This window comes from Typopeltis vanoorti, chromosome 3 (genome assembly GCF_054136105.1).
Source record: "Typopeltis vanoorti isolate ZY-2024b chromosome 3, IOZ_Tvanoo_1.0, whole genome shotgun sequence".
NCBI classification, from domain to species: domain Eukaryota; kingdom Metazoa; phylum Arthropoda; class Arachnida; order Uropygi; family Thelyphonidae; genus Typopeltis; species Typopeltis vanoorti.
In genome coordinates, this window is record NC_143551.1 from 156,605,958 (window position 1) to 156,628,635 (window position 22,678).

The 22,678-nt window shown below is 33.8% G+C and overlaps 1 protein-coding gene across 1 annotated transcript in view; it reads left to right on the forward strand.

The window, feature by feature from the left end:
- Nucleotides 1–21,018, forward strand: part of LOC150108691 (protein white-like) — a 172,382-nt gene extending 151,364 nt beyond the window's left edge. The window contains exons 7-8 of the mRNA XM_090390509.1: nucleotides 10,400–10,483; nucleotides 20,884–21,018. Of these exons, the coding sequence (XP_090246635.1) occupies nucleotides 10,400–10,483; nucleotides 20,884–21,018 (219 nt within the window). The remainder of the gene's footprint in view (nucleotides 1–10,399; nucleotides 10,484–20,883) is intronic.
- The last annotated feature ends 1,660 nt before the right edge of the window (nucleotides 21,019–22,678 follow it).

The following is a 22,678-nucleotide window of genomic DNA, read 5'->3' on the forward strand; positions in this document are numbered from 1 at the left end:
CAATATCAATGTGTAGCAATTAGCGCATTTGTGTCAATTATAAATCATAGACTCTCCACACTATTTGTTTTTCGAGGTCATATTTCAAGAATTTGTTTATTCAGAGCGAAGGCGACCTCTTAGCAAATACTTCAGGTGCAAACTTTATTTGCTTTCACTTGGATAAAGGATTAAACCAAATATATAATTGGTAGCATAGCCAAGTGAAAAAACTTTTATCTCTAATGCAGAAAATTTTAATAATAAGGTATGACACATTTTGGCAACTGGAATATGGAAATATGACTTCTCCATTACGTCTGTTCCACCTTAGTATCACTGCCTCTTGCTCCCACTGGTGAGACCTCAATAAAGGTCAAAACCAGTCTGGGTAGTGACCCTTCCCTTAATGCATAGCATTATACATGTCTGCAAGGAAACTTGCTTTGCATTATGGGATACTAAGGCAAGTGTTGAGAACTTATACCACCTTTGCCACGAGTTGCCCCCAGTGAAAATACTTCAGGCGCAAAACTTTGTTTGCTTTCACTTGGATAATGGATTAAACCAAGTATATAATTGGTAGCATAGCCAAGTGAAAAAACTTCCATCAATTACATAAGACTTATTTGAAACTATTCACATACTTGGTTTATTCAATACAAACTTGTTTATTCTGTTATTCTGTGCTATTTTTCCACACAATTACATCCATGAATAAAAACATCAAACGGTCATTACTGTAATAACAGAAACTGATAAAACTATGACACATACTCTTGTAACACGAGAAGTAATTACATTTTCCCTCGATATCAGTCTGTTCCGCGGGATTATAGAAGCTTACGCGATAAAATGTGTAGGTCTGCGCGAAAGCGTAACATACGATGCCGATGATGATCAATCTGTTACACTGGTTATAGATGCTACTTAATTAGTTCCAATTTTGTGAGTATTGTATTCCTTCCTTCGGAGTAATTGAGACATGAAGGTGCTTAGTGTGCTTAAAGTAGAATACGGAGAAAAAATCCATCGTTGCCCTTCTTTAATGAACTTTTTTTTCTATAAGCAGCGTAGACTAAAAAGAGATCTGCCAAGTACTGTGAGTTAGAAAGTCAGAAGCTAGATTCCACTTGGAGGAGGCACTGGTTGTTGCTCATATTTCAGTGAGTTCTAAGTTATATCTTTATAACCTAGAACGCATTGTTAATCGGTCACTATTCTTATAGTGACCGATTAACAATGCTTATTTTACAATAACAACAACAAGAAAAAAAAACAGCGTCAGTGGGATGTAAGATTGATCTGGAATTTGCAAAGACAATAAATTGTTGGCAAATTCTTTATGAGCAGTTAAACAAGTAGAATAATAATTCAAGTGTGCTATGCTCAACCTAGGACTCCAAATGAGTTCAAGTGATGTACTTAGCATTACCACTTTCACGCGAGATCAAGTGTTGCCTAGAATAATAGAAAAGACTAAATTGACTCTCATCTTTAAAGAGTAGATTAGTGTCTTGTCCAATTTTTATGGACTGAATACCACTAAAAACCTGGTCCACGATGAGCTGTGGATAAGGGAGGCAGACTACAGTCCTTCGATCGTATAGGTCTGCTTGTCGCAGACGTCTTGCCACGGTTTGTCGAGATATCCGCACACCTGTGTTTGAGATATTCGCGCACCTTGCAAACTGACCTGTCGTGGTGCGTCGAATACGTTTTGCTATTATAACCAAAAATCTGTCCTCATGCTCCGTGGTAGAGCAAGGGCGACCTCTTAGCAAACGTCTGGAACACATTCCTTTGGTTTGACCCGCTGCCCAGAGCCTGGATACAACGCTGTGTGAGATGGCAATATCAGTAATTATGTTGCCTTCTTCAAGCTTTCTAATAATTCTTCGCTGCATAAAATCCTTTAGATGATATCTTTGAGACATTACAAGACTTCCAAGTTTTCAACTTTATTTCTTCGCGAAAAGAGCTTCCTTCAAACACAAATCGCGAAGCGCAGTCTTTTGCCTTTTATCTTGTTAAGTGCTACCACGTGAGCCCTTTGCGTGCGATTCCAATATTTGAATGTGTACCCACTTTCTACTAGAAATCATCAGTTATACAAATTGCGATAAATTGATTCGTCTGAATTTGCAGTTGTAATCTTCAGAAATAGTGTTACAATCTTTAGAAATGGTGTCCTAAGGCTTTGAACACCAGCGTATTTATTTATGACATACATAAGATACATAAGAGAACAAATCGTAAAACATGTCACAAAATAAATAAATAAAATAACTTCGATGTTGCTTGGAAAATAAGAACCTTATTTCATTCTTCTCTTTTTTTTTTTTGAGACTTCTTGTGCCGTAATAACATCTTGAATTCTACATGATTTCGATTCTTCTAGTGTTTGGGATAATGGCAAGTACCACTCCTGCATCTCTCTCTCTCTCTCTCTCTCTCTCTCTCTCTCTATATATATATATATATATATATATATATATATATATATATATATATATATATAAGGATAAAAGGAGATAGCTTACTAGCGCATCTCGCGAATTTTATCATTCAGATTAAGATCTGGGGTGAGGTAAGTAAGATGTTTGATGTCCGCTTTATGTTTTTCATACTGCTAAGACAAATCATATGTTTATTATTATAGAATATTTCGGTTACATTCAAGATAAAAATGTAACACTTGAGGATATCCGTTATTTCGCTTTCGGCATTTCGGTGTTTCAAAATAATTTGAAGTCGCTGCGCAATGAAAGGCCTGAAAGTTCCGAAAAAGAAATATGATGACGTCATTTAAGGGGATTACATTGATAGAGAAGAAAATTTAGCCAGCAACTGAAATCTTTCTTTTTTTCCCACTGCCTAGAATGTGATGAAAGAGAAGTCTGGAATACGTGCATGATTGGGATGTCTTGGGAGGTAAAAGACTTTGGGCAAGACGTGGGCTGCATTTGAACATGGAAGGAGGTGGGCACTTGGAGAGATTGTTGTTCTCTGAAATCCCTGGGGAGGTAGAAATGGTGAGAAGAATGGCCTCTTGCAGGGATAGTTGCTTAGGAGATGGGAGAATGTATGGTGTGTTGCCGAGTGAAAATTGGAATGTGATGGCCAGCACAAAGTGTAACAGCAGATTTGGGACAGGAGGCTACTTTATGTATACGATTACCAGAAGTTTTTAGAACAAGAGAAAACTGAGCAATGACTAGTTCTTCTTGGCCAAAAGTTATTGCCAAATACCTAGACGTGGCTGACAGAAGATGGCATAGTTATGGGACAGAATGAGGACGGAACGGCATTTTCAGAATGGGAAGAGGATAATACTGACGATAGCAAATGAACTGCAGCTAAAAAAAGCTGATCAGTAACGGTAGTGCCTTTGAGACCAGTGTATGTGTGAGGGAAAGAGAAAGGGGACAACAGTAGGTTGGTTGTTGCTATAGGCCAGAGAATTAACTTAATTATCTTATTAGATATTATTCATTAATTAATTGTAAGTTTTTATGTAGTAATGCCATATCTTTTACGCTCCATGAGGATACATATCAGGAATTTGATGATGATGATGATGATGATGATGAGAATTTATTAGTTATCTGCTTATAAGTCTCAAAATCAATTATCTTTGTTCTAAAAGATTCGGCACATGTCTGACGTTTATGCCACCCTTGATCCAATTTCATGGGCATAAGTGAATGGGTCTAATACATGCCGTATTCTTTCTCTTCTATTTTCCCCATTTTGATTCGTCTCCCAATATTGCTTTCTCTGAATGTTACAAAAAGTAAGAGGAAGTGACGGGAAATCTCTTTCTTTCTAGCGGGAAATTATTACGGAACGTGTTTTGATAGCACATAAGGATATCCTCGCTCCATTGGAGAATAGTGGGGAGATCAGAACTTAAGGCATGCCAATAGATCAGTCTTGTTCTTTGGGCGATGGTACAAAGTACTAGCTGGAAGCGAGAGAGTTTTGGAAGTTTTGGAGGTGTGCGTGGACAAGTGTGCAGTAATAGGCCAACTTAGTATTACTGTTTCCTTCCCTTCAAATTTATATTTTTCTGACACTTGCTAATTTCCATAACTTCATCGTTCGCACAACGGACTGCATTCTGATATGGTGTTAATTCTCCTTCCCTGGTCTTATTCTTCCAGTCTATTTAAACCTGATATAGCCAGCAAAGGTTCGTCGATTGGTAGAGCTCTTCTACTAATGGCTCGCAAAAAGTTAAGCAAGTTTGAGCGAGGTTAGTAGTTGGAAGGGGTGTTTAATCGTTCGATGCTTTGGCACACTCTCCCTCGGTGAGGCTTTGGACTCACTGGAGGTGTCACATAATAATATATTTTTATAGTATAATTCTGTCAATAGATGTCGCAGTTGGCTTTCATGCATTCATTACTTAGAAAGCCCTGACAACTTCTATACCCCACTCATTATTTTTGTATTCCAACTTATTATGCGAAGGATTTTTCGGCATAATTTAGTTTTTCATATTTTTTTCTTAGCAATTATCAAAATAACAACGCGCCATCATTTACTTCTGTAAGGTCTGAATATTGTAATGCTATTACATCCTTCTTGATACCATTTCCTTTCCTCGTGTTTTGCTTCTCCTGAGGTAACAATGGGTTTTACACGTTTTCTGCCCCCCAAATCGATTTCTGTCGCCTTACTTGTGAAACCTTTCAACATTCTCTACTTTATTTCTTCTTATTTACTTGAAATCCGAGAGATATAAACTTCATCATCATCATCATCATGCGTATCAAGGATTTAGGCCTAGATTGGCCTGTTCCGGCCTTAGAAGTCATCGTTGAATCGTTTAAGAGGACGTCCTGGCTTTCTTTTTCCTAATGGCTTGTACTTTAAGGCTTGTTTTGATAATTTTCTATTTTCATTCTTTGAACGTGTTCCATCCATTTATGTTTATATTTTTTAATTTTTTTCTACTACTGGTTCTTGGTTTAATTCTCATATATAAACTTATTGGAACTATTTTTTGCTTTCATCCCTGCTCCTTGAACTGATGGTTCCGATTTATCTGCCTTACTTGAAGTGGATTAAAGAATTAATTAAAGACTTTGCATGTGTAAGAAAGAAAAAAACGAACCACGTGTAAACGAGATAGTGGGTACAATACCCACTATTATTGTTACTGCTGTTATCGCATACTTCTCGTTCCGAGGGAGTAAATTTACATTCTAAACCAATGAGTCGGAAAAACTACGGCTCGTTTCCTGTTATTCTACGACCCGAGTTCTAAGGATAGTATTTAATTGAATTTAGTGATAGAATCATAAGATTGCTGTTTCGGTAGTTTTAATGCAATGCAGTCATTCCCACTCGTTTGCGTATTGTCTGTGCAAGTTTTCGCATCACATCGTTGAGGCAGTGACTGGGATGTGGCAGTATCGATGTCGCTCGCACTCACAGCATTCATTTGAGTGCCACGCGTTTCTTGGCCGCACGTATCACGAGTTGACATCAGTGAATATTCCTACATGCTTGTTCATATTCGGGTTTGTTGGCTCGAACGTGAAAATATCACACAAAAAGAACTAATTTCGTAGTAAAAATCATGAAGATATCTCTAAACGCATAAACAATATGTTTTTAGTTCTTTCTGTCGGGTCGTTAATTTATTTTATTTTTAACAAAATTTTGTTGGATAATATAAAAATTATATTTTTTCCGGTTATACAATTTCCTACACAAAAAGACCTTTATTGTGACTTTTAATAGGTGCGCAATTAAGAATGACAAGCTAAATATTACGAATATGAAAACTACTTTCGTAATATTTAAACATGAAATGTGAGACTTTTTTCACCTTCAGTTCTGCATGTTCTATGCATTCAACGTTCTTTTCAATTATATATAAAGAATCACCTTGATTACATGTCAGTTTGCTTATATTTTTGAAGCATTATTTTTCCTACATAAATGTACAGTATTTGAATTCACTCATGCTTTATCCTCAGAGCCTTCGTGGTTCAGTCGGTATAGACAAGCCCTTTGGTCGGAAAGACCTGTGTTCGATTCCCGTCCATGAAGGGAAGAACCTTTATCTGATCTCTTTCGATTAAAAGTGAGTTAGCCGAGCTCATATGGAGGTAGGGTTTTTTCACCTGGAAACTCGGGTTTTTCGTCCCTCAGAACAGGCAAACTGGCCCCATGAACTCACACGCATTTACAGTTATAAAATATATATACCTAACCCCTCATTAAGAGGGCTCAATCCGCTCCCTCAAAGGGACGGGGAAGAAAGGGGGATCCCATACGAATAAATAAATAAAAGCTTTATCACTGTTATTGTTATTATTAGAATTGGAATCCGAGGGCTTATCTTTCTGCCTGGAAGTAAAAGTCCTCGGATTCCACTCACACTTCCATCCCACTGTCATTTAAGAATAACATTGAAATCACTTTTCAAGATGTTTATTTCTGATTTGACGAAATATTTATTCGAGGGTCTTTTCTTTCACAAATGTTTTGCAGTTGCTTTTAGGCTATTGCTGTGTTTCCCTGTTTTTATTTCTTATCTTTTACTTTGGACAATAACTCATATTTTTAATCTTCAAGGAATATAAAGGCAATTAAATAACATATTTTTTCTTATACTTCTATAAAAATAAGAAACTAATTATAAAAGTAATGTAGATTTTTGTTGTTGTTGTTCAGCAGAGTCTTCCAAATTTTATCAGATTCCAATCTGCTTAAGGCCAACCCCAAATTCTTAGCGTCGAAAAGTGGAATGAATCGCAGTAATAACATTCGAGTTCGGAATGCTGTGCATTTATCTTGATCTGAGCAGGAACATCAGAACATTGGCATTATTTCCCACCATCCCGACATGTTTCTTGACAAATCGCGATGTCCTCCAAAGGGACACATTAAAATTAATTTATCCTAAATTTAGTTTCCTTTAGCCCTCTAGTGATCGCATGGGCAGAGGATTGGTGGTCCTCTCAAGTTCGATTGTTTTTTCCAGTCTTACAAAAGTTTAGATTAAGTCCGAAAACCTTAAGATAGTGCTCCCCCACCTCATTCAAGGAACATGTCTCCCTAGCCATCTCCTGATGAGGCACTTTTTGGTGCCTCATCAGGAGATGGCTAGGGAGGAGAGAAAAGTCTTATTTAAACGTTTCTTCCCTTATTCAACAGTATTTGTTCTCATTCTTTCTTTCTTAGCAACAACAGCAAAAGACCTAACATTAAAATTATCTTCACCTTCATCTTGCCTGTTTAATGCTGAATTACTAATGGTAAATAAAGATTTTTTCAAATTTTGTGAGAGAATGCTAGATTATACTTTTAATGAAGTATGTCATTTAGATTTCTCTTTGTAATACCCACGAGTAGTTTTTAATTGTAGATTATAATTCGTGAAACAATGTTTACACAATTGAGAAATAAAGAGATAAAAATACTTTAAAAGGTGATTCAAGATGATAAAAAGATAGCATGAAAGCAAGTAAGAAGAGAAGGAAAACAAGAGGATTTAGACTATCACAGATTAATCGAATGTTCATTGGAATGAGAATTAAACTGCACAGAAAACAAAGAAGAGGGAAGAACTCACAGTCGGCCATCTGTAATAAAGCAAAAAATATAAAAATCATGCCATACAAAGTTCTAGCTATCAGCAATTTTCATGAACACATAAAACGAACATTGACAAGAAAGATCGAAAAAAACAAGCTTCACGTAAAACCAGATCTTCAAGAAATTAATTTTCTTTAAATTCTACGTCGATCGGTGTATACGGGGCCCTTTGGTCGAGGGGACCTGGGTTCGATTCCCGTCGGTATCGTGGGGCCTTTGTCTGGTCTCTTTCGACTGATGATTGATTCTCTTCCGTCAAGATGGGTTCAGTACTTCATGACTCCATCTTCTCCACTTTTCTTTTAATAAAGTCTTTCTTGAAGGATCTTGAAGGCTGTTGATCTTAACAGCTTTCTTAATATTGGTGATCCAGCTTATACTTGGTCTGTCTCTTGTCCGTCGTCAGGGATTCATTCTATTTACGTGCCCATACCATTTTAATCTCTTTTTATTTAGTTTGTCTAATATTAGTTCTTCGTAATTTAGTTCATCTCTTACTATTTGACTGGTCTTTTTCTCAGTCCATTTAGTTTGGTTTATTTTTCGTAAACATTTCAAACGCGGTATTTTATTTATTGTTTTTGTATAATTTAGATCTTTAGTGATGAGTGATCCCAAATAGTTAAACTGAGTTACTTGTTCAATATATTTATTATCAATATCAATGTTAACTAGTGTCTTTTCTTTCCCTATTGTCATTATTTTATCACATTTACTGAGATACAGTACATTCTTCTAGAGCGTCTCCGACATCACTAATATATATATTAAATAAATATGGTGAAAGTGGACAGCCTTGCATAACTCCTTTTACGATGTGTATTTCTTCTGTTTCCATTTTATTAAATTTCACTATTGCTTTTATGCCTTGATAATATTGCTTAATGAGATTAATAATATAGGGATCTATGTTAGCTTTTTCAAGGAATTTGATCATGTTATTTTTTCTCTATTGTATCAAAAGCCTGTTTATAATCTATGAAACAGCAATAAAGAATAGAATTGTTTTCTATTGTAAGGTCTGCTAGTCTCTTTATTACAAAAATTGCATCAACTGTTCCTCTGTCACTTCTGAAGCTCATTTGTTCCTCTTCTAAGATTTCTTCATAGAAGATTTAATTCGGTTTTGTATAATACGGAAAATCTTCTAAGCATGATTAAGTAAAGAGATAGGCCTATTGTTAGCACATAGTCTTTTGTCACCTTTTTTTATGCAATGGAATTATTTTGATATCTTCTTTAGGAAATCTTTAGGAAATTATTATTATTTTATTCACATAATTGATACACAGTCAAAACAAAATATCTTTAAAACAACAATTTGACTGGTAATACAGATCAATTCAGATTCTACCCGAGAATCTAAGAATAGTCTATCAGGTAGCGTCGTAAAAGATAGACTGTTCCAAGTATTGCTGTTTTTTTATATATCATATGGGGTCACTTCGTTGATGTTTAATTGCCGTAAGTAAGTGGAGAGCTTCTTTGAAATTGCACCAATTGCACCGATAACTATTGGGATGACTTTGGCGTGTTTAAGTCACAACCGTCCAACTTCGATTGCCAAATCTCGATATTTAGTCATTTTTTCCGGTCTTTTGTTGTTAATGTTAATGTTATGTTCCAAATGCGGATCAGTTTTTATTCTAAAGTCCCAGAGAATTTTTGATGTTTCGTTTCCTATTTTATGCTGCCTCTACTGTCTCTATTTTATGCTGCCACCAGTTATCAAAAGCAGGACAGCCATATTTTTGCATACATCTTTGCAAAAGATGTATGCAAAAATATGGCCACTTGATCCTGGCGGTATTTATAGTCAGTTTGAGCTATCCTGCTGCAGGCACTGATTAGATGTTCTACAATCTCGTCTTTCTGATTTACTTCAGAATAAATTTAAATTTATTCTGAAGTAAAAAATCTATTGGAAAAAAAATTTGGTAAGACAAAAAAAATGTAAATAAAAAAATTAAAATAAATACTTAAAGAAATGCGATGAAATGAAATGAAAATTTTTCTCTAATTTGTAAAGACTTAGATTAAATTTTGAATCTACTTACCTCAGTATGAATTAGCTACACATTCACTGTGTGTTCAGCAGTCAACAGTTCGATGACTCACAAACAATGCGTGAGGTCTGTTCCTCAAAAAATCCCTAAATGTTACTTCATAATAGAGGTTAAGCCGGATACACGTGCGCGCCTCACGTCCTGACTGGAGAATGCGTACTGTATGTAAAAAAGAAAGTCGGTGGTGTAAGGCGTCCCTTGTAACGCGACTTCCCAGGCGAGCGCTCGGCTCATTCAGGACATATGTTATTAAAAGTCGCAGTATTTATTACAATATATTTAGTGAATATCCACATTTAATAAATGCTAATATTGACATGTGTTTTGTTATTTTTTCTACTCACTTCAGCGCCCCTTGAAGAAGGCACCCCGATGCGACGTATCGCCTTTATCGTGTTAAGTCGGCCTTGTGTATACTGAAATGTTGCTGATTTCATTGAAGGCTTCAGCAGATCTGATTCTGTCTTAAAACCTCTCAAAGAAATTTAAAAAGCCATATTATTCTTAATATTCATCAAAATTTGAATTAAACTGTTACCACTAGGAAACTACCAAAGATCAGCGAACTTATCAGAAGTGGGATTCTAAATGTGATGGAACAACTAACTTTGCAATATTAAATACTGTCTCAATACGTTTTGTGTTATAATCCATATAATTGAAATTTTTATCTAACAGAATTAATTTTGCGTCATTTTTGAAATGTCAAATTAAGTGATATTGTCATATCTTTACAGAAAATATGCGATGCGTTCTCGAAATCTGAATATGCCTTACAACTTAAAAATCCCGAAGATATGATTGACGACAACCTCAGTATGGTAAGATATACCCATATGTTTTTATTATGACGTAACAGAATAAATCCCATTGTCTCTGACCATTTCGATCATAATATGCCATAATTAAAATTCATATTAGAATTATTAAATTATTATTTTTTTTTATGTGACCCCCACCAACGAAAGGGAATTAAGCCTATATATACTCGTATATAGCACATTAGTACCATGGTCATCTAAGGTTTTTTTTTTATTAATTTTATGTTTTTTGGATATTTTTATATATATATTTTTGCGTAGTCCAGAAACCTTGCTATAGAGTCTAAACATGGGCCTTTTTGCAAGTCACTTCATGCCTCTAGGAAACGGGCGGTGATTTCACACCAGTTATACTAATTACTAAATATATTTTTTTTTAATTAGAATTATAAACATTGGAAAACAAGGATGATTAAATTATAATATTTTTTAAGAAAAATTTTAGAGTCAGTACATTTATTGGTTATAGTAACAATCTAAATTATTTTTACAATTTAAACTGTAGAAGAAGAATTTATAATACAAAAGAGGAATGCAGAATATAATAATTATTTGCATTGATAAATAAATAATTATGCCTTCCAAGTTTGCCATATGATACTCACAGTTAAATCTTTCATTTCGTTTTATAATGCGAATTCCTCCTACGAAAGGTTGCAAATATGGGTTCCAGTGATGTAGATTTCCAGATTATCTAAATTCACCTATGGTACTAATGTACCATAGGCGAGTTTAGATGATCTAGTAATCTTGTCCTAGAGACTAGAGAAGACTTTTTAACTCACTTCAGGCTTCCAATAAATAACGTGATGCTCTCACATCCAACTAATGAAATTCATCTTCCACATAAAGGCATTCACAAGCATCCATTCCGCAGTGAGACTCGAATCCACATTTCATCCTTTCGGTAGTTAGCGAGTGAGTAGTGGAGATCCGATCAGTCAACTAGGTCTTCAATCAAACAGTTACAGTTTAACATCAAGTAGCTGCAGTCTGGTCAGCCGAGTGATAGCATATCTGTTCTCTAACCAAGCAAGGAACCCCCCCCACACACACACACCCCTCTCTGAGACCATTACTTGCTTAATGGAGACCTTATGTGATTTGAAAAGTACCATATTTGTTCAAATTTGAACAGGATTATTTTACTATTGGCCCATCCATATTACTAATGTGCTGTACATTTACAACGTTAGAGTTCACATTAAAATATTGAAATGTATTGCAGCAAAACGTTTTGTTCCTCCCTTCCTTTCTAAAATTATACAGGTAGTTATAAATTATAAAAATTAATTGCCGCTAAGTTAACAGTATAATTCTAATTCGTATAACCGAAGCTGAAATCAATCTTGCTTAAAATTTCATTATTGCTTATAAATATATTCACAGTATATACAAAACATAATTCACAAAGTACAGTATTTTGTCAATAGTTCTACAGTAATGCATGACTTTTTCTTGCAATTTTTCGTATCACCAGCTGAATCTTTTGCCAAACGAGAGAGCTTGTAAAAAATCTGATGATGAAATTATGACCAGATGTATATCAATGTGGCCCACATCAGCATATGAAGGAATTGGATGGAACTAATTTTATTAACATAAAATTATTTAAATTCTTTAATGCTCTAATTAAGTATATAGGTATAACTAAGTATCTGACTCTATAACTAAGTCTATTACTACAACAAACTATGACAATGATGTTCCACAACAGATAATTAGTTGTGGAACATCATTGTCATGAGTATGATAATAAAGCTCTTCCAAAATCGTCATAACTCATAACGAACCGTAAAGGCATTTCGCCTATTCTGAGCTTTCCTTCCTTTTAATTAAGGTTTCTGAAATCGATTTCCTATTGTATGCTTAAATATATGCCAGTATGTTTGGGAATTTAATGATAAACGATCTTTTATTATTAATCTTATTTAAGTCCTCCCCTCTAACCAGCCATGACGTCCATAGAAGTCAAACTATCCTGTAACACTTATTGAATAACATGGATATGAAGTGCAATTTGTTTGGTCCACCATTTCACCCACATCGGCCAGTGGGGAAGTTAACAAATTCGATATTGAGATATTCTCTTATATTGTAGCTCACATTCTGTTTGGAAGGAGAACATAAACAGAATACTAAAAGTTTTTAATTAATTTCTTCTCTCTCTCTCTCTCTCTCTCTCTCTCTCTCTCTCTCCCTCTCTCTCTCTCTCCCCCCCCCCTCTCTCTCTCTCTCTCTCTCTCTCTCCCTCTCTCCCCCTCTCTCTCTCTCTCTCTCTCTCTCTCTCTGGATGATGTCGCTCACTCTTGTGAGTTGCATATAATGACTCATGAGCCATGGGCACATTCCGGAAAAGTATCGTTTTTTAACTTTGTTTCCATGTCCTTCACCATTTTTCTAACTTCTATTATTAGTAAAATCAAGTAAATGTTTCTGTTCAAAGTGGGTAATTAAACACCCGACCAGACTTGTAATAAATATGCTACCTAGATTATACAAAGTCCTCTTTTTTTTCCTCACATCAGTCACAGACTGTGTTTTATTCGTTTTTTTTTTCTTTTTCTACGTGATTGGTCATGGAGGGAAGATTTATTTTTCTATGTTGCTCCTGACACCGAGTCCAAGAGAATGATCATCACCGAAATATTTAACTAAAAGAAAAATACGAATTATATTTTGCGCTTTGTGTGATACCATTAAAACCCTAATACAATAGCAAACTCTGAAATAGGATAATTTTTACCAAGATGTCAGATTTTATTTTAGTTAAAGGTCGGTGAAATGGTGAACAGAGTATTTCAGCTAGACATTGATATTATAATCATTCAAATAATAGTTGCAAAATTGTGTGTATAATCAAAACTAATCAAAAGATGATTTTGTTCGACTTCTGTTTTCCAAAAAATATCAACAGTTAATACTCTCCTTCCACCGGATGCCTATGAAAATCATTCAGACTTGGGCTGATGGAGGTTGGCTGTCCCTTCTGCATGAAAAAAGTTTATTAGGGCTAAACAGCCTCAGATTCTCTCTCTCTCTCTCTCTCTCTCTCTCTCTAACAGAGCGGTTTATGTTATTGTCATATCTAACTTTTGAAGTTAGGTATGACCAGAAGGTATTACAAGATCTGCTATTATAAAAGTCGAATAGCTAACTTACTCGCGATTTTATTAATGACAAAGGGCTTTTATGATTTTTCCTCCTCATAGACTTCATGAAGATGAATGTTTTTTGTATTATTTTTTTTGAAGTGCCACATTTAATATTCAGATATACCTGTTTCTTTAGGTTTCCTGATAATCTCGTAACAACGTTTCTACTACGATAATGCTAGACAGCCCGATGACAGACTCATTGTAAGTTACTCCTCCACTGTAGAAAATTTTTATAGGCTTCAGGCGGTTCCCGCGTTAGTCGATCTCTGGCAAATGCAAATAGGATTTTTTCTCTCCCAAAACCCGTTTTTTAACCCCTCATTTCAGAAAATAATCGAGCATGGTTTTGTTCACATTGTTTCAGACATCAATACGAATTAGCGTTTAGCATCACATGATGGTGGCCTCTCTCATTAAAGCCTCTAAAATCGTAGATAGATATGGGCAAACCATGATGGCTAAGGGAAGAGAGAGATCAGTTGCTCACAGATTTCTAAAAGTCTATTAGAGCTACGAGTAAAAGAGTTCCTTCTATTTCCTTTCTGGAATAAATGAACGTTAAAGGATTCGTTTTATTTTTAAAATTATTTTTCTACATGATAAACGTAATGAAAGTAGATTTCACAGCTTTCAAAGCTTTATGCTATAATTAATCGCAACTTCTTAAGATCTTTTTCTAACTTCCCTTAAAAAGGAATCTAATCATATAAAACTTTTAAGCAGAAATGGCAGTTAGATATGGTTATAAACTTCCCTTGATGTCCTTGTTAAACTCTACGAATCCTCTTGAAATCATTGCGACTCGATTCAGATCGGGCTGTTTTAGGGAGCAGTAATTGGTTTTCTACCAACCACTGAGTATCCATGACATGACATGACCACCAAATATCTTTCTCTGAAATGGCCCCACCTCTCTCTCTCTCACACACACACACTGCTTTCATTATATTCAGAACAGAAAACCACCTGGCAGTGCGCAGAGCTCAAATTCAGACACTGTTGATTAACTTTTTGGAAGAAACTTGTTTTTGGTTGCAAATACAGTTCTTTGTTTTTTGCAATGTTGAAAAATGCTTTGGACAGGTTATATTTAATTTAATATGATATTTAATATAAAGTTTTGTAGTGAGCAATCCTTACAGTACACAAACTGTATTTAGCTTGCTTTTAATGACGATGGATTTTATGCAAATTATGTATTTTCTTCCTTGCTTTGCTATCATATGTTATGTAGTGCAGAACGGTATTTTTTTCAGATGGAAGACGACATGAATCAAGTGAGATTTGCGTACGTATTTAAGTTTTTGTTCTCTATCTTTTTAGAAAGCATTATAAATATAAGACTTTTCATGTGATAGTAGGAGTAAAGATTTTAGGAATGAATAAGCCATTGTGTCACTAAATAATTGTTAGTAAAGAAGTAAGAAATGTTTCTGTATATTACCTGCAAAACATTTTTTTCTATATATTACAAACACTCGGCGAGTGTAACTTCTAATCTTAAGCAATTACTTCCTTCCTTATCTTAGTGTTACTTAAAATATATTTAAAGAAGTAGTCTTGATGCAATCCAATGGTAATATCTTTTCGTTACCATTATATTTCGTTACAAATGACATTATACGTTTTGTTCTAGTCATCGACTAGAGAAACTTTCTTTCGCTAGTCGATGACTAGAAGTTTTTAATCTTTCAACTCAGAAAAATGAATAGTTCTACTCACATGATATTCATAAAATATTGCTATTTAAAATTAGAAACATGAGATGATCTACAGTTTCTGGACTACGACGAAGGTGAAGAACAAACTGTAATTCATTTTCAAAACGTTATGGTTAAGAATGATGCCTGTTCCTTTTGCAGAATAAAACACAGAGAGTACTTATATACATAGTCTTATTATCTCCACACGTAATCTTTACTTAAAATAATTAACAAACTAAGAAGTAAGAAATCTTTCTGTATATTACCTTGTCCATTCTTTTATACATTTTTCTGTATAAAACGCCTTGTCCATTCTTCTTCTAATTTTAGTTTTGAGCTTCATTTTTAGTTACATATTGACTGAACTCCACACACATTGTTGGCTAATTTTCTTCATTATCTGTAGGTTTCAGAGATACCGTCTAGATATATTGGGAATAATCCTGGTAATCTTGACTCATTATGTTAAAAAGATTGGTGTATATTTATTAGTGCGGATTTGGCTTCCTATGACAGAGTAAAGTGGAAAAAAAATATCAGCACTGAAGTTGTTGAGTGCACACAAAATGTGCACTTATCAACTTGGCGCAAGATCATCTTTCCTGTTGATAAGATTTTAGGATATTATAGACAGGTTGCTCGGCACATAAACTTCCAAAGCTTCTTACAACGTCAGAATTGGAAGATAATGATGCAATAAAAATTATTAATGAACTGCAGAATAAATAAGTGTCGCGTGATGTGATCACTCGTCCTGCACCAGACAAAAATTCAGCCCGTGAAATCGAGACATTAGGCTCTACTCTGAATGTCTTGATTTCAAGAGCTGAATTTTTGACGAATCTGCTCAACGCCCTGGAAAGAAAGATTAATATATCACACATGTACTATCCTGAGCAGTCATCTGCATCTTATAAAGCAATTGATGATAACGCTTCAGTCTATATGGCATATGTGCAATTTATTTTTCGTTGGGGGAGCATAAAGAAGAACTTACTCTCTTCTGTGAATATTCGCTAGACAGTCTCTATTGCTTCTAGCTAGCATATCTGCTTAGAATGTTGTACCTTGAATTGTTATTGCATATGAATGCTATTCTGAAGGATATTTTTAATTGGTTATGATTCTAGAAAGAATATAATTGATAATAATGAATGACTTTACTTAGAAATGCGATTTTGAATTTCTGAACTTTTCAAACAGATGTTAATAAAACCCGAACGTTAAAAAATACAATAGTTGCTCGGTAAGATTATTTTCTCTCTTTATATATATATATATATTTCTTACAACAGGTATAAATCTTCCTGGTGTACACAATTTAGAACATTGCTATGGAGAGCGGGGCTTAATGTTGTAAGAGAACCAATGCTCTCCTATGCTCGTTTATTTCAATCTGTGGTAAGTGTTTTAAATCTTTCAGAATTAAAAATAATTAGAAATGCATGTTAAACTTGACTTTAAAATCTAAAATAACCTAACAGTAAGATTTCAATGGTATGAAGAACAAGATCTCCGCAAAAAAAAAAAAAAAAGCTATCGATGTACACTTTGAGTGTTTTCCCATTGAGTTTCGTGAGCACTTGGATTCCCCACCCCCTTCCTTACCCGTAATGCTAAGTCTTACCGTAGGTTACCCTACGAATATACAGAAAGAATATAGTATCTGGTCCAGCAATGAAATGTCGCTTTCTTTCAAAGGAAATTTTTTAGCAATGAATTCGTTAGTGTGTTGCCGACCAGTACACTTAAACTGTCATTCAAGTAAAAAGAATCCGAGCAGGAGATCTTAATGCTTGAAGATAAGTGGACTTCATAGTGACTCACAGAGTTTTACAAATCCTTGTGCTATGTTATTGGATAATTCATCAATCTCATGCAAATATCAGTCGTTTTGATGTGATATAATTTTAAAAAATTCTAGTTACCTTTTTTTTAAATTCTGATTATTTTAAAATAATGAAAATAAGTACATGTTTATTATACAATATGGTTGCATTAGAACCACGTTATTAAGTTATCTTAATGAAATCACTTGAACATGATTTCAGAACACTTAGTCATAGTGATTAACATTATCAAATATTTCAATAGTTTCACAACATTTCTCTATTCAAACAATTTTAGCACTGACAATTACTTTTAGCAAGGCAACTAATAATTTATCAGTATCAAAATTCGTAGTGTTTTGGTCCCTAGTATTAGTTTACAGACATGTAAACAGAAACGCAGCACCACATAATTAATTTGTAAAATAAGAAAGATACAAAAATAGAAAAGAAAAAATGCAGGAATTGCGACATCAATGCTTTGAACTAAAAAGAAATATTTTGCGTGTGTGTGTGTGTGTGTGTGTGTGTGTGTGTGTGTGTGTGTGTGTGTTCATAAACCTGGAATTGACGTGTCATCGACATAAAAAAATTAGAAAATTAACTTAAGAAATTATTTCCTTAACAAACACCGGTGTCGTATCTATTATTGCTTATAATTTATCAATAACATAAACTAGTTTTACTTAGCCCTATTAATAAAACAAACTGAATGAAAAATGCATAAACTGCATGATAAAAAACCTTTTATCATGCAGTTTATTAAACATTTAGTATATACTCTATTATAATAGAGTATATACTAAAATTCCAATAGTTTTCTAAATAATTATTAAAACTGGGAATTTTTTTCATTTACTGTTACAGGTATTTTCTCTTATCCTGGTTGCTGCCTACGCTGACCTTCAAACAAACCAAGAATCCATCATGAACGTGAATGGTCTTATTTTCCTTTGTTTAACAAACTTGTCTTATAATAGTATGATGAGTATAATGAATGTAAGTTCGTAATTTGTAGATATCTAATTTCTTTCTATTATGTAATAGAAGTATATGTAATATTTTCGGCATCCTTTTTTGCCTGTTAAAATTACATTAATAACATGGAAAATTACTTCTGCATTGTCATGAATAGGTTTTCCTAATCTGCAAGTGTCGGAGCTCATCTATAGCTTTACTTTTCATTACTGGTATCCTTTCAAACTGTGTAAATGATTCGTATTTTTATGTTTTGAAATTAAATTATTAAATTTACTTAGAAAGGAAATTAAATTAAATATCTTGAACACAGGAAACTTTCTGAAACACTTTTAACTGGAAGTGAGTTGGTATTTCATATGGTGATCACAGGAATTTTCCCCGGAAAATCGAATTTTCCATCCTGAAAAGAAGAAAAACTGGCCAGAAAACATACACAGTTTGTAGATAGAGCAGACTATATAGATACGAATAATAACCGTATGCACAGAGCAGCTTTAATTAGGTTTATATGAAGCCAGGAAACTTCTGTCGTTACAGGATTCAGCTTCACATGTAATGGAGATAAGATATTATTGTCTGCTTGTAGATAAACGTAATCCGCTATGTTTGAACTAAGTAATAGTCGGAGGTCAAATGACTTCAGATGATGTGTTCGATAGATGCTTTTATTTAAATATTGCTTTAGAAAGGTTTTTGACAGGATTTTTAATCCTTAACTTTTTCAAGATGTAAACATTGGTGGAACTGCTTTAAAGTCACATATCAATTGTCCAATTTACAGCTATATTGATTTGCAAGTAAAATAAGAAAGGGAATATTCAAGATCCCATCATCTTCATCGGTTTCCTATATGTATATCAAGGGATGTTTAGGCTCCTATAACAGCACTACATGATTAAGGTTACGTTATTATTAATCTTGTATCAACAATTTTCCTCCAAATCAATCTATTACTTGTCAGCACTCCAATATTGTCATATCATATCTGTTATCTCTAGTCTTTGATCAAATGCTTTATTTCTAACCAAACTCTCAGATCCATAACGTTACACTATCTTATATGTTATTGGTTTGATATTTTGACTAATTTCTCTGTTATTCCATATAAATTTATTCAACTGGCTCCCCACCATACCATGTTTGCTTATTCTGTTGTCTATTTCCAAATTTAATTTGCCATTTTCACTAAAACTGTGCCTAAATAGCTTAAATATTTTACTTGTTCTACAAGCTCTCCATTGAGAATGAAGTTTGAAAATTTCCTACCTATTTTCACAGTTTTGGTCTTTTTGTTCATATTCAAGAGCGTTTATAAAATTTCACAATCAACACCCATTAATACAATTTTAGTTGGTTGCTCTAATTGTTATGTAAATTGATTTAAATGACTCTCCACACCAGCAAGTAATGCAATCGCGAGAGGTAGGTTCGAGTAATTTTTCCTTCGATTGGTAAAACCAACGCTCGAGTCCTGTCCAATACGTGAGGAAAACAATGGCTTTTTCATTTGGAAGTAAGTCAAATAGTTTCACTAAGTGGCAAATTTTCTCCTCAGAAACTTGAATTTTTCATTTTGAAAATCAGGTGGAGCACACACGCAATTAAGACTAGTTTCTCAGCCTTAGTTTGACTTCAAGTATACAGTTCAAACTAGTCAATCACTATGACTAGCTTTTCTCATTCTATTATTTGTTTTCAGGTTTAAGTTTTCTACTTCACTTAAAAATTGCCTGAATAACGTGCTTAATTAAATTAAATTAATTAAATTGCCTAATAATATTTCTTGTTCTTCACTATTCACTACTGAGATTTCAGTTGATGATTTGCGTTAAAGAGATACCATTCGGGGAGAGATTTCAACTTTTTTCCCTTATCGACACTCCATTACATGCATTTCGAGATGAGATTCCTTTTTCCTTTTTTTTTTAATTTTTTTTGTAAACAACTGATATAAAATCACCCGTACATCTATAATAATAATAATAATAATTCGTCTTTTTTCATCACCGTACGGTATTGAAATTCCTATCAATGTTTTCTATCGCCATTCATGTAATTTAATTTTTATTCCATAATTGTTCTCCACATCTATAACATTCTTATATTCAGTTTTTATACAATTCAGATCGTCTCTTATTCCTTAGTTTTAAATTCTTTTTGAACTTGTATTAAAATGCTTAATAAAAATATTTTGAATGGTTAGACACAGGACAGCTGGGTGGTGTGTTAGTTAGAATTACGTTAAGGCAATTTAGGTGAGACTGTCAATTAATGGTCTCTGCTAAATTGCGTGTGTTCTCCGACTGGTCTGCCAGTTTTGCGAAAGAAAAAAAAACATCTCCGTTTAAAACCAGCTGATTCAACTCACGGGTGATGGATACAGCTAAATATTTCATATTTCAACACACTTCTCACCAAGGGAATTAATAAAGAATGGTTTAGGGAGTTTTTTTTCCTGTTTTTAAGTAGAAAACATTGAATCCCCCCCCCTCTTCCAACTTCATTTTTTTTTAAGAAATATGGCAATCCTGTGAATGAATAATGACTATTGAATATTGAATAATGAAAATAACGAATGAATAATGAATAATAATATAAATAATAATATATTATTATCCAGAATTTAAAGTATTGCGTATTTCATAAATATACAATTTGTGTGTTTTAGCTAGTTTGCACTAATCTGATTCCATAATAGTATTCCATATTTTTTTTTCTTTTTTTTTCAGACATTTACTACGGAAGTGAATATTTTTCTGCGAGAACATTTCAATGGAATATACCGAGCTGATGCCTACTTCTTCTCAAAAACAGTAGCAGAGGTGAGAAAAAATAAACTAGTTACATGTATATGGAACAATTAGTTATCTTTTCACGTTTACAAACATAATTCTCTATTAATTAAATAAAAAAGGCTTCGTTGAGAAACTCCCAGTTCCTAACTGAAATAACAACATTCTGATGCGTTGGCACACACTCCCTCGATGAGTCTTTGGACTCCCTGGAGGTGTCACATACTACTAATAATAATAATAAAATAGGAAAGAGATTTTCTGGAGTCACAAGCCATTACAAGAAATGCAGAGAAGAGCTGTCTATCTATCACAGACATTGTCAATGATTCAAACCACACTCTGTGCGACAAATGTTTGCTTTATGCCAATAACATGAATGAAATTAGTTGTCTTTCACAAAATCGGATATACCACAATTATCAAAATGATACTCTAAAGAACATAGATTTTTTTCTGAAACTAAAGCTTCAAAATAATCTAAAAGTCTGATAGTATAAAATTTGTATTACGGACATTTTATATTTATTGTAGTTTTTATTATTCAAATTATAACGAATGACGTTTGAACGTTGACGCCAGAGATGAACGTGCTTGTTATGATAGATAGGATGCAAAAAATTTTACATCCAAGCAAATGGAGTCTCATAAGGATATAGCAAGACTTTTATATCTCAGAAATTCCTCTTGTTCCTTCCACAAAATAACACACTAGCTAGAGAACACATGCAATTAACAGACTAAAAAAAGTAAATTAATAAAAAGTGCATTTGTTAGGTAGGTTACTGTGGAGCTAACCGTTCATGGTAGATTAGCGTGTCGTTTGAGTTCTGTGACTTCATGGAGGTGCTGTGAAAGAAAAAAAAATAATAATAGTATTTCTCAATAAACAATAGTGATATTAAAAATATCTTCACATACTTTGTTCGTATACAATGATATACAATGTTAAATATTGTATACAATGATAAAAATACAATTCATTTCGCAGTTATACGAATCGAGGACTTTTAAATATTCTTGGTGTAAATTTTATAACATAACCCCAGTATAACTGAAGCAATCTGCAAATTATAGATTAAATCAAATTTATTACACTATATTAAGTCTAATTTTATATTAAAATTAATTCCGTCATAAATATATAAACTTTTGCCGGTGTTTTTTTTTATTATCAAAAGAACATTGTCATAAATCATTTTGTACGGAATAATGATGAGTGCCAGTGTGTGTGTGTGTGTGTGTGTGTGTGTGTGTGTGTGTGTGTGTGTATGTGTGTGTGTGTGTGTGTGTGTGTGTGTGTGTGTGTGTGTGTGTGTGTTATTTAATGAGAAAGGAATTCATTTGGTGTGCAATGTTTATGGTGTATGAAAGACATCAATTAAGGTATTTCCGTTAAAAAAAATAAAAAAGTAATAAATGTGGTTAAGGTAGAAGGAATTTAAGTTCGCAACAGACTCAAGAGAAGTAAAGAAGGGCAGAAAATATTGCGATCAAAACAAGAAATGTGATAAAGCACAGAGGAGCAAAAACGAAATTAAACCTTTGTTCACGTGACACGCCACGTAGTTTAAGGAAAAGTTCAGGATGACTCTTAAAGTCGGTCAGTTTGTTGAATTTAGGCTCAGCAACTGATTCTATGAGGCCCATGCATTGTCTGTAAATTACATGTGTTATTCTGGCGGTTTTCTCTGTTTTGAGCTGGTAGTTCTTTAAGAACTAATATGTTTAG